General features: G+C 39.7%; 1 protein-coding gene across 13 annotated transcripts in view; it reads right to left on the reverse strand.

Annotated features, from left to right (window-relative positions):
• QKI (QKI, KH domain containing RNA binding) overlaps positions 1–13,165 on the reverse strand; it is a 109,530-nt gene that overhangs the window by 55,418 nt on the left and 40,947 nt on the right. For all 13 annotated transcript variants that reach the window (XR_003705953.2, XR_003705952.2, XR_013392209.1 and 10 more), the window contains exon 3: positions 2,697–2,813. Coding sequence is in view for 9 of the 13 variants with exons in the window: in XM_077925843.1 (XP_077781969.1) it covers positions 2,697–2,813 (117 nt within the window). In the remaining 4 variants the exon portion in view is untranslated. The remainder of the gene's footprint in view (positions 1–2,696; positions 2,814–13,165) is intronic.

Here is a 13,165-nt window from a genome sequence, read left to right on the forward strand (position 1 = left end):
GATGATACACTGGGCAAAAGACTGGCAGCGTGGGAAAGGTTTTGAATTTCACAACATGTTATACACTGAAATAAAATTATATGAAAATGATGTACAGATGGTATTTAACACCTAGTAAATTAGTGAAAATGTACAAGTCAGATATATGCTGGAAATGTAAAGAGAAAAGGGGTACATTTTATCATTTTATCCTGACGGAGCATCTCCACCCCCATCGTTCAGCCCGGACACTGAGGTCCAGCGCCGAGGGCCTTCTGGCGGTTCCCTCATTGCGAGAAGTAAGGTTACAGGGAACCAGGCAGAGGGCCTTCTCGGTAGTGGCGCCTGCCCTGTGGAACGCCCTCCCAGCAGATGTCAAGGCAATAAACAACTATTTTACTTTTAAAAGACAACTGAAGGCAGCCCTCTTTAGGGACGTTTTTAATGTCTAATGCTGTATTGTTTTTAATATTCAGTTGGAAGCCGCCCAGAGTGGCTGGGGAAACCCAGCCAGATAGGCGGGGTATAAATAATAAATTTATTATTATTATTATTATTATTATTATTATTATTATTATTATTATTATTATATATGGTGGTCTTGTAAGATAGTAAAAAACGTCTGGGAAATTATTTACAATGAACTGGAGAGAAAAAAGTTGAAGGTAACTTTTACTAAAAACAAAACAAAACCAGAGGCTTTTCCTTTAGGGATAATAGGACAGCCTTGCCTGAACCATGGCTTGCCGCAGCAGCGAGGAAGCAGTGGGAAGCAGGACAACTCAAAAGCCCAGTTGGCCTGTGTGGCATAACTTTGGGCAGCATGCTCAGAGCAGGATCCCTGGCTGGGGCAGGCCTTCAGCTTCACTGGCGGGGACCACAGCAAACGGTGGCAGCAGGCAGGAGCAGCAGCTGCTCCTGCAGCCGCCCTTGCGAGGATGCCCACCCGCGGCAGCCTCCTGCAACGGGACAAAGGAGATGCTGCAAGGCGGCCGCCTCAGATCAAGAGAAGGCGCAGGTGTGGCCTCACTCATGTGCCAAAACTTAGCCTGGCGGCAAAACAGCAAAAAAGGCGCTTAGAGAAAAGAGCATTCTGGTGGCGCACCCTGCTAGGCCTTTCTTGTTTCTAAAGGTGCAAGGCCAGCTTTGTCTTGCAACTGGAAGCCTCCACTTCACCCCCTAGCAAGGCTGCTCTCTTGTCCTCCTTTCTCTTCACTGGGCAATTCCCCATCTGCACTTAACAGGGCTGGTTAAGAATAATAAAGAACTAGCAAGTCATGTATGGTGAGCTATTTATGAGAAGTCTCCCCCCAAAAATCTCCTCCAAAACAACTCCAGGGAACCCCCACCCCCAACAAAAGCTCAACAGCTCTGGGCACTCTGTGATAAATAAGTGGGTTTTGGGTTGCAGTTTGGGCACTTGGTCTCTAAAGAAGAATAAGAAATCAAGAAGCAAAGACTTTTAATCAGGAATGGGGGAGATATTAGGATTATTTAAATTACTGTAAACAATTAAATATATTAGCAGGATTAATTTAAAGTCAAGCAATTAAGAGGTGATTTTGGAAGAAATGCAGAGAATAATTAAATAAAAGGAGTTAAGTGGGAGATGCAGTTTGGGAAACTATTTTACAGGAAAAGGGAAGAGGATTGATAATTTGCTGCATATTTTTATTTTGTTTGTTTATATTTCCAATGTAATGTACTGCAGTGTGTGGAGTCTTAAATTGCAATCCATCTAAAGGGGTTTAGTGTTATTTATTTTTAAAAGGAACCAACTGGTGCATGGTTTAAACAGCAACGTAATCCACTGATTCCACTCTGACCTTGATATTAAACCTTGGACATACATGGTTTGTGACTGAACTAAGATTAAGTGAAGGATGGCAAGATTTGTTTCACAGATAGTTAATTGTGAGATTTTCTAGTATCTTAAATATTTTCAAGGATAACAGCTTGTGACAATAGGGCACAGAGAGAAATACCATAGTTGAAAAAGTTTCTTATATTATTTCAAGCATCTCAAGAGTTCCTCTTTCAAGCAACTTTTTAGTTGCAGCAGTACAACACTGAATTCCACAACCAAGTCATTGTCTATTTCAGAATTTAGTATCTAGCTACGAGTTTGCCATCATTATCCCCTGAGATCACCAAATTTTATATTTTAACTAGCTGGAGCTTTGTAATTTGCACCATTTTCAAAATAGGAATGTCATGTGCATCTTTCCACAAGTCACACTGCATTCAGCATGCAGAAGATGAAGCACAGAAAATAATTTAAGCTGTTTACTCAAGTAACCTATTATCATTAGGACTCTTGCTGTTGTAATCAACCACCCAGTCATAATATATCTACAATGTCCCCAAAAGTATGAACTCCAAGCCATGAAAACACTAACGGCCTTAAGCAAGTTCCCATGTCTCAACTCCTCAATTTGCTATAGGGATATTAGTACTGGCCTACTTACAATGATGTTGAAAGGATTATCAAGATAATGCATTTGAAGCTCTTTGAATACTTGATACTGTAGGCACAGTTACGAATTCTAGAGTCCACTCCACCAAGACACACACAGTTCCCATATAACTAAAAGCCTCAAGGTTTATTTAATCAGCATAAAATAATCATATGTACAAACAATGAAGAACATATAAATAGCATAAACAAGCTCTTCTAACAAACTAGGAGTTTTAAAATTATCTTTAAATTATCTTACCTTCTTTTTGTCTCTCATGGACCCTTTGCCTCGGACCATTATCTTACATCCTGTTTCAGCCTCAAGCTGTTTAGCTGTTAGCCCTCTGGGCCCAAGGATTCTTCCAACGAAGTTGAACTGAAATTTAAAGAGGGGGGAAATCACTATTTTCTTCAAAATATAGCAATAAACATTCAGATAACAATCAGCAAGACTGTAGTTTAAGTACAAACAGAATCTTGTCCTAATTACTGCTACTCAATTTCCCAAAGAACAGAATATCTCTCCACCCTATATTTCACTGGTCTGTTGTCATGCTGTAGTTTGCATGACCGACCACAGGTGGCACTAAGTCCTGAAAACTTTAGTGTGACAATTAGGAAGAGGATGCAGCAAGATGAGGCAGGGACTAAAGGAGAAGACTAAGAGGAGGAGGCAGAAGTAGAGCAACCAAATTTAACCTCCTGGTGGGCGAAGATGGGTCCACAGACCAGATATTCTCCAACCCGGAGAGAGTGGATCCTCTGACCTCTGGGGCGTGTAACTATTCCTGCCCGCAATAGTTGTCTTCCCAATTCTAGAGCTGGAGAGGGGAAGTGGGCATCATCCCCACAGTTGCACTGGGCTTTCCAAGCAGATTTGGATATTGCTCCTGCAACCACGCTGCACTGCTAAGACACTTGGAACACCATTACCAAGCACTATGCTTGCTGGGTCAATCTACTCTCCTCAAATTCTTAATCAGAGACAAGACATACTATTTTGGGAAGTAGTTCTAGAAAAGACCGATTTGATTGCCTATTAAGGCCAGCCAAACATTATGGAGCCCCCATATTTTACCTAATGCAAGCATCATTGATCACTCTTGAATGTGCAATTACTTTTGCTGCAATTCTTTTTGCATCACTGTATGCAGAGCTTTGGGAAACAAATTACAGGATTTTAAAACAAGCTGAGCCACCTGCTAGCTATCTTTTCCTGCTTAATACACAAATCTGAGCTATATGTTAATTTTATATTTTATTCTGTCAGCTCTTAAATGTCAGTCAAATGAGAACAATACTACTTTTACATCCTTCACACATCTTAACCATGAGAAAAACTAAAAATCGATAGTCACTTCTCACTATGCTCCATGAATAAAGACTAGCAACTACAAAAACACAAATGTAAGAACAGCGTCAGTGATATACTATGAAGTTAGCAGATGTTCATTTGTTAGAGAATATTATATAGCTACTTCCAACAAATAACAAATACATTCTGAATTGTAAAGTTAAATAGGTCTAGTAAACATTTCTAAATAGTGAATAATCAGATCTGATTATATCATTTATATACAATGTGCTGTTACATGAGTTGTCACCTTCAAAAACAAACAGAGCAGAAAACTACATACTGGAAACACTAACACATTACTATTCTTAACTGTGATACTAACTCACATTAAAATTAATCTACTGTATATATCCAGTGATTTTTTTAAAAAAATTGTGAACTATTTCAACATTGCATCTGTCCCACAAAGGCACTCTAAATAAAGAAATTAAAGGATGTGGGGGGAAATTGTCCACTATTAACAATAAAACAGTGGTTACATTAAACTTCATATAACCATAGAGCAAATTCTTCTGAAACACTGTCCAACTGCTACATTTAACAATAAGCATAATCCAGTCAATTCTACTTATTTCAATAGCTGAAGCTTAAACGCTTAGTACGTCAACAAATCGGACAGTGCCTAAATCAAAGTAGATAGTACTGAAGATAAAAAGTCTTTTACTATAACTGAATTGCAAAAACAAAATAGTTTTAAATAGGCATATAGTTTTATGAAAGCAGCTGATGAATATCTAAAAGCAATGATAGTGGGAAGTCTTAATTGCCTACATGTAATGTTGTTGTTTGTTTCTCTAAGCTCAATACCAAGTATTAGCATAAAACAGGTTTGGGCACAACAGAAGAAACAGTGCCCTGCCATTTACTTCCTGTAGTTATCATGATATGTTCCTCAAAATTTGCAGGAGTTAAACGACCTCACTGGCTGCATGAATATCAGTTTAACATTCCAATTATGTGTGTAGCCTGTCATTATGTCTAGCAAGTAGTAGCAGCAACAAATTCTTTTGTTTCATGCCTATATGAAGAAATAGTTTGAAATCAATCTTCACAAGGGTGCCGAAGCTTAAAGCCAAATAAAGCAGGATTGAGGCAAATTTACTTTCATGTTAGTACGAATTCATATTAAATATCAGTGACTATCCCATCCACACATTCATGTCAATGCAAATGCGTCCTATACAAATGCGTCCCACTTTTTCCTATACAGATTATCTCTGTACTAAAAAAAAAAAGTGTGCATTTGTCTGTGAAATGTAAGGAATCAATGTTTTTGGAAAGCATAACTTGGTGGCTATGATTTATCTATAGACTTCTGGACTATTCCTCCTGCAGAGGAATCTGCTAGAAAAGAAGCAGATAAGAATTCCACAATTAACATCTGAGTTGAGAGTGGGATCACACTGTCCCATTCCATTCACTGGGTGCATTTGTCCCATCTCTGAATTTATGTGTAGCTAGGTAAATGGGAGATTTTTCAGTGCTCCAGCCTCAGGGCCGTAATGCATTGTACACTCCAGGCAGCTGAACACTTGTAGGTACAATCTACAGTTCTAATATTCTACATACAAATCCAGAAACATTTCAAGGCCAACACCTCCTCTCCAACGTGAAATCAAAATAAGACCACCTAATCAAAATTGTATTCCAACAGTATCAAGCTAAAATAATTTACAAGTACTACTTTACAAACCAATTTCATTTCTAATTGGTCCTGGAAATCTGCTGAAAAGCTGTTCAAGTCCCTCCAACTCTTGAATTATCAAATCATATCTATCTTTAGAAATATCACTGACAATCAATTCCAAAAACTGGATTACTGTTTATCACTGCTTCTTTAATCTGGACTAACCAGATTATCTCTGTGATCTTGATAAAAGGAGTATTCTAGATAGCAGCAGGTGCTCTGTGCTTTAAAAGGCAAAAATCTAAAAAAACTAAAAATGTAGTATGAGGTTTAGAATGAATTACTAAATCCTTTAAATCCGCATTATTCACCTCTAATAACCCATGTACCAAAGAGTTGAAGCGTTTAACTGATGAACAGCTTTTCTATCTAATGTAAATATAACAGATCAAATGGAAAAGGCCTGAATGGTTTTCCAGGTCAATCATGATGACGATGACAATAATAAGGGAACAGTGGTAGTAGTAAATAAAAGTGCATGGCTTTTTAAAAAAGACTGGTGGCGTTCTTTAGGAGCAAAGTAATATCCTTCTTACATTTACTTTTATCTGTATGAGGTAGCCCAATTATGTGTGAAATATGCAGAGGGGATTTCAGAAAATAATAAATAGTACTTCCCCACGCAATAACTCCTAAGGACCCCTTCCTAACAAAGCCCCAATTAACTCTCCCAAACCTGCTCCAGAAGTTTGGGAGATCTTCCACAGCAGCTTTCAATCTCACACGAGGAATTATGATTGCACAAGGTCTATTTTTATTTAAAATATTTCTATCTCACTTTTTAATACTGATTCACAAGGTAGCTATCAATATAAACCTAGAATAATTAAGAACAACAGGATAAAAAGAGGAAAACAGAAATGTTTTAACTCTTTATGGTAAAGGGACAAGGTGCCACAAAAAACCAGAAAGGTCCTGCTACCTGTTACCATCTACATTAATTCAGAAAGTGGGACCATTCTCAAGGCCTCTTAAAATGTTCTTAAAAGTTGAGCATGTACGTGTGAGAGAAAAGTTGGGTGCTCTATTTCTATGTAAATTAGGAACCAATCTGATCATTTCTCAAATAGGATTATTTACACTCTACCTACCAAACATAGGCATGTCATTTTCATCTCATGAAAATCTTCTCTAGTTTGCCCAGTTACTCTCAGACTTTGGTTCAACCTATCAGTCTTGGGCATTTCATTTTGTTTGCTACTTTGCTTTTTTGAGGGTGGAACAGGGCCAAGGCAGAGTGAAGCAGAATGGAACACCACTGGAAAGAAGAAGAGAAGAGAAAATTGTCCGTTGCTCAGATTTCTTTGTTCTCACAATTAACACATACTGTCATGGCTGCTTTTCATAAGACCCTATATGACTATATTTCAAAAGCCTTCCTTTTTTAAGAGAAAAAAGGGAAGCATTCAAAATGCACATATATAGTGCAAAGAGATGCAGGACTTTGTTGAAAGAATCAAAGTGTAAATAACATTCTAGTTGTAAATGAAGATTATTTGCACCATCATTCCAGAAAAATGAAGAACTTTCAGTGGGTAACTTGACTTAAACCAATGGTTTAAAATCAGCCTTTGCTTGCCAATTTTGATTTTTACTATTAGTGGTTGCTAACCTTTGGCTCTCTAGATGTTGAACCTTGACTTACATCATCCCTGACTCTTGTTATGCTGGATGAAGCTGATGCAGGTTGGAAACCAACAACATCTAGAGGGCTACAAGTAAGTCATCCTCAATTTAAATTGTTGTTTTAAATCACAATTTAAATAAAGCCACCATCTGCCTGTAGGTCTCCTGCTACCACAAAGTACACCCCAGGTTTCCGTCTTGTGTCCACCCACTCCTGTAGTCTGCTATCCGTGGATTGTCTGGTCCTCCCCACACAGATGGAAGAGAGAGAAGAAAGGAATATACAAACCCAGAGAACTTAACATTGAAGCTGGGAAGGAAGATGAGGCAGTTGTGAAGAGATGCTGGGTGGCAAACACTTGCCAAACAGTATCACTGAGCCTGAAACCCATTTCAATTGTGACCAAACATCATTTGACAAGCAGTGTTCTTTAACAGCTCGTAACATATATTATGTAAGTCTTGCACTAGTTAGCAGCTTCCCCAAAAATTTAGTGCCAACTGTGGTCTCTGAGCTACAAAGACAGGCCAAATCAGTTAATTTTTTTCACTTACTGAGGAAAAGGTTACTCTAAAACCAGAGAGAGAATTTTAAATATACAGTGGTACCTCGGGTCACATACGCTTCAGGTTACAGACTCCGCTAACCCAGAAATATTACCTTGGGTTAAGAACTTTGCTTCAGGATGAGAACAGAAATCGTGCAATGGCAGCAGGAGGCCCCATTAGCTAAAGTGGTGCTTCAGGTTAAGAACAGTTTCAGGTTAAGAACGGACCTCCAGAACGAATTAAGTTCTTAACCCGAGGTACCACTGTATTCAAAAATCTGTTACAGAATTATACTCATAACCCTGGAATCATTTAAAAGCATATTATTACTTTTTGACAGACAGACCAGCTATCACTTTTTCTTCTTATTTTTTTTAAAGAAACACTAGTCTTCCACAGATGATTTGAGACCCATTACTTTGCTGGCATCCATCTGTTTTAAGAGACAATGGAGTACACCTCTGGGGGTGAAGTCAAACTGCTGCATTAGCAGCACTGAAGTGACCTCCCCAGGGCGCAAGCCTGGCAGTGTGTATGGAGGTTCTGGGTTGCCCAGATGAGAAGACCACCCTCTCGGCCTCGCTGGTGTGGTCCACAGGAAAACGGAGAAGTACATTTGGCATCGGTTTGGCTGCAGGAGTTGCTGGAAGGAGGCATACAAAATTTACTCATTAGGCTTTTCTTCTCCCCAGGATATCCTGCAAGGCAGCGGAGGTTTAGGATCAGAGTTTCCTCCCTTCTACATGGGCTACCTTCTCAGGTTGACGACTCCCATCTGCCCCTCACTTTTCTCTGCAGCACATGCAGAAAATGCACTCCCCAGAAGTACCACAATGTGTCCCCCAACCAAAGTACTACCCCTCCCCTAACACCCTGACCCATTGCTATCACCATATTGCGAAATTAAGGAGTAACTGCAAGTTTGTGTTAAAGATGGGGAGCAGGTCTAAAAAAGTTTAAGAGTTTATTTTAAAATCTTAAGTTATTTCCACCTTACATCCTGCATCAGTGTGAGAGATCATCCTAATAATAATAATAATAATTTATTATTTATTCCCCACCCATCAGGCTTGGTTTCCCTGGCCACTCTGGGCAGCTCCCAACCGAATACTAAAAAACACAATACAGCATTAAACATTAAAAACATGCCTAAACAGGGCTGCCAAAGTAAGATAAAAGTAAGCAAAGATTGCTTATTGCTTTGACATCTGACGGTAGGGCATTCCACAGGACAGGCTACCAAGTAGGCCCTCTGCCTGGTTCCCTGTAACTTCACTTCTCGCAGTGAGGGAACCACCAGAAGGCCCTCAGAGCTGGACCTCAGTGTCTGGGCTCAACAATGGAGGTGAAGACGCTCCTTCAGGTATACTGGACTGAGGCCCTTTACGGGTTTAAAGGTCAGCACCAACACTCTGAATTGTGCTTGGAAACATACTGGGAGCCAATGCAGATCTCTCAGGACCAGTGTTATATGGTCTCGGCGGCCACTCCCTGTCACCAGTCTAGCTGCCGCATTCTGGATTAACTGCAGTTTCTGAGTCACCTTCAAAGGAGCGCATTGCATAGTCCCACATAGAGCGCATTGCATAGTCCAAGCAGGAGATAACCAGAGCATGCACCACTCTGGCAAGACAGTCTGCAGGCAAGTAGGGTCTCAGCCTGCATACCAGGTGGAGCTGGTAAACAGCTGCCCTGGACACAGAATTAAACTGTGCCTCCATGGACAGCTGTGAGTCCAAAATGACTCCCAGACTGCACACCTGGTCCTTCAGGGGCACAGTTACCCCATTCAGGACCACAGAGTCCTCCACACCAGCCTGCCCCTGTCCCCCAAGAACAGTACTTCTGTCTTGTCAGGATTCAACCTCAAACTGTTAGCCGCCATCCCTCCTCCAACCGCCTCCAGACACTCACACAGGACTTTCACTGCCTTCACTGGTTCTGATTTGAAAGAGAGGTAGAGCTGAGTATCATCTGCATATTGATGAACACCCAGCCCAAACCCTCTGAAGATCTCTCCCAGCGGCTTCATGTAGATGTTAAAAAGCATGGGGGGGGGGGACGGAACTCTGAGGCATCCCACATCTGAGAGCCCAGGGGTCTGAACACTCATCCCCTCATCCCCCACCACCACTTTCTGGTCATGGCTGAGTAGAAAGGAGCGGAACCACTGTATAACAGTTCCCCCAGCTTCCAGCCTCTAGACGTCCAGAAGGATGTTAGATTTCATACAATTCATTTTTTGTGAAACTAACAGTGGAATCCTAGCAATATCTTACCCTTACATTAGTCTGTATCTTCTAAGGCTGCAATCCTATCATACTAGATGGTATGAACTGAAATAAAGTAAATTCCCTTCTCAGATTATGCTTAGTAATTTTTGATAAATAATTTTCTGGACCTAGTTTATGAATGTATCTTATTGAATTTCAATAAACACAAAGTTGAGCAACATGAAATGAACAAGTATTAGTGTCTTACAGACTATTCTATCAGTCATATTATGTAAAGGGGGTACAAAGGAGACAGGATTAGTGCCAATAAAGTCACATTATTTCACATAGCCTCTCCACAAACTTGCTTGCAAGCCTGGAGGCTTGGAGCCTTCCTGTAGCGTATTGATAAATGTGAGAAAGGGGGCCTGATTTATACATGAGTAATACTCTAAAGAGGAACTACCTTTACAGACCTATAAAAATATGTATGGGCAAATATAAATTCCATATTTAAACTTCTTAGCTGATTCAGTTACCCTGAAGAAATTGAGTATCCAAATATGTTGATTACCCTTTGCATATTAAAATATAATTTATCCAGTTAAAGAATTTTTGCTGAATACCCAGCATATCTATGAGTGGAATTCTAAATTTCACTCTTCTAATGATTGAGTCCACATCAGCATTTCAACTTAACAGACAGAATGATTCCCCCCCCCCTCCTCCTCCTGTGTGCTGTTCTGGGGGGGGGGGAGGCACCATTACACAAGCAGAAGTGCTAGGCTTCTGCTGACAGGATTAGTTAGGTGAATCCCACCCTCAAAGTTTACAACAAACCCTAAAGGTTTACAAAGTCTGCTAGCAGATTTTCTTAGACCATAGAGTTAATCCTGTTTTGGAACCAAAGTACAACATTAAAATATATCTAGCTATCCCTAATACAATCTTTAAGATTCTATTCTGAATGCAACATAAATCCCCTGAGCTCTGGAAGCTGTAGATCTTTTCCATACAAAACTTGTGGCTCAACTTTAGATTTCAATAAGTTCAATATTGGTATAGCTAGCCTTCTTCCCAATAGTTCAGCAACGTTTGAAAACCTTGCCTACTCTCAGATAAGCTTTCAGCTTCATTTCTTTTACACGAGGGTTCCATGAATACAAGGCAATGAAGAATACTCCAGGTTATCTATAATTTCACAAATCTTCACAGTTACTATAGTTTTCATAATTAAATTATTATTTGTTTACAATATAATCCTAAAAATGTGAAAAGCATTCTGAGGCCAATTTCTGCATGAGCAAATGCGAGCATACAACCTGTATACAATAAAAGCAAAATCCTGACAACACCATGTCAGGGGAACCTCTACAGTTTCACCTTTAGTAGATGTAAAGCACTGAGTGTCATCAGCATAATTATTGTCAGCCACTCCAAACTATTTCATGCAGAAGTTGAATTGTATACAGCAGATAAAATGGACCACAGCTTATGCAACACCACTCTTCTTAGCCAGCCAGCCAACAAGTCAGGAATCAAGCCAGCAAAGTGTTGCTCCCTCAATTCTATCTTGGCAACTGGTCCAGAATGATACCAGGGTTAACAGAAGAAACATTTAGTAGGCCTCAGTCCATCTGCAAACTTCTTGAATACTTCTGTTCCGAGTTCTAGTCTCAATTTTTCATATGGAAACAGGTCCTTACATATTTTGCTAAACTTATTTCCAAGAAATGGCTAATCTCTGCTTCTTATATGAAAAAGTTACAGTCATACCTCTAGTCGCGTTAGGTTCACGTTGCGGATTTTTGGGTTGCGAACGCTGCAACCGCGGAAGTGTATACTCCCGGGTTTCGTTGTGTGCATGCGCGCAGAAGCATTCTGCGCGCTTCACGCATGAGCGCTCTATTGCATCACATGCAGAAGCGGCACTCTACTTACGGACATTTCGGGGTGCGAACGGCACCCCAGAATGGATCATGTCCATAAGCAGAGATACCACTGTACTAGCAGTAATTTGAAGAACTGCAATTTGTAAAGGTAAATCAAATTCTTCTACATTAAAAAGCATGCTATAGTAATACTATATTTTAGTCTGCAAAACAGCAAGCAAGAATATATAATCATCTGAATAAATTGCAAGATTAGAAGGCAAACCAATATTTACAGAGGGACATTTCACCTAACAGGTAAAGGAGTGGACATAGAGGTATCTTACCACTTACGTTCAATTTCTCCAAACTCTCTGACCTTCACTGTCAGTAAGCAGAATGACAAGCCCACCAACTGTTTCCCTCCCTGGGCTACAATGCATTCTCTTCCTTTTTAAGGCCAGTGTACCACTGCAACAAACAGCAGGGCTTAAGCCAGCTGCTAGAATGTCACACAAATATATTTAGCTCTGATCTCATTTATTGCCTTCCCTTAGTGACAACCATGTAGTAACCTTCTTGCTCTTGCCTGCTGACATTCTTTACCAAACTGGCACCACCACAATGCAGCAAGATTATCTGTCATCAAGACACATGCATTCGAGGTAGAGTCTTAATGTATTTATTACTTTTTATTTGCTTGAAACTACCTAGGACAAGCTGAAGTTTGGCAAATACTTGGGGCACATCCTTTCCTCACTAATTTCAGTAGAGCTGTGTACAAGTCATAAGTGAAATTCTCATCCTGAATTTTTATAGTTTTGTGTTATTACATATATTGTCATACTATTCATCAATATACCGATCAGATATTAGAAAAGCTACCATACCACAGCTGCATGGGTGCCTTAGGTTGTTTTTGTTTTTTATTTTTTTTTAAATTGGATCAAAAGTGTTGTATCTCAATGTTCTAAGTCATTATTTTGGGTAATGTGTTATCCATGTTCCCTGTTGGGTCATGTATGCAAGATAACTGACTGTTTAGTTTATTTTGTTTATAGTGAAATAAAATTATACACACATACACAAACGCAGCAATTTAACACATTTTATTTCATTCCTCAAGCTTTGTGGAAAAACTGGTCCTTAGAGACAAACTGGAAAAGGTTTGTGGAAATAGAAGTACTTTTATTCCCATCTGAAGATTGCCATATTTCATGATATTTCTGTTGTCATTGTTGTCCCCCCGCCAAAGCTCCTTTTATCTGACATGGGGGAAATTCACAGAACTACATTGGAGGATAATTCCACCCATAACATCCAATTACAAAGTCAACCACAAATAAGGTTTTAAAAAATACATGATTTTAATATTAGCCCGCATTAGTTGAATTCTCAATACTCAAGACTTAGACCTGCTTCAGA

Source organism: Podarcis muralis, chromosome 3 (assembly GCF_964188315.1).
Source record: "Podarcis muralis chromosome 3, rPodMur119.hap1.1, whole genome shotgun sequence".
Taxonomy (NCBI): domain Eukaryota; kingdom Metazoa; phylum Chordata; class Lepidosauria; order Squamata; family Lacertidae; genus Podarcis; species Podarcis muralis.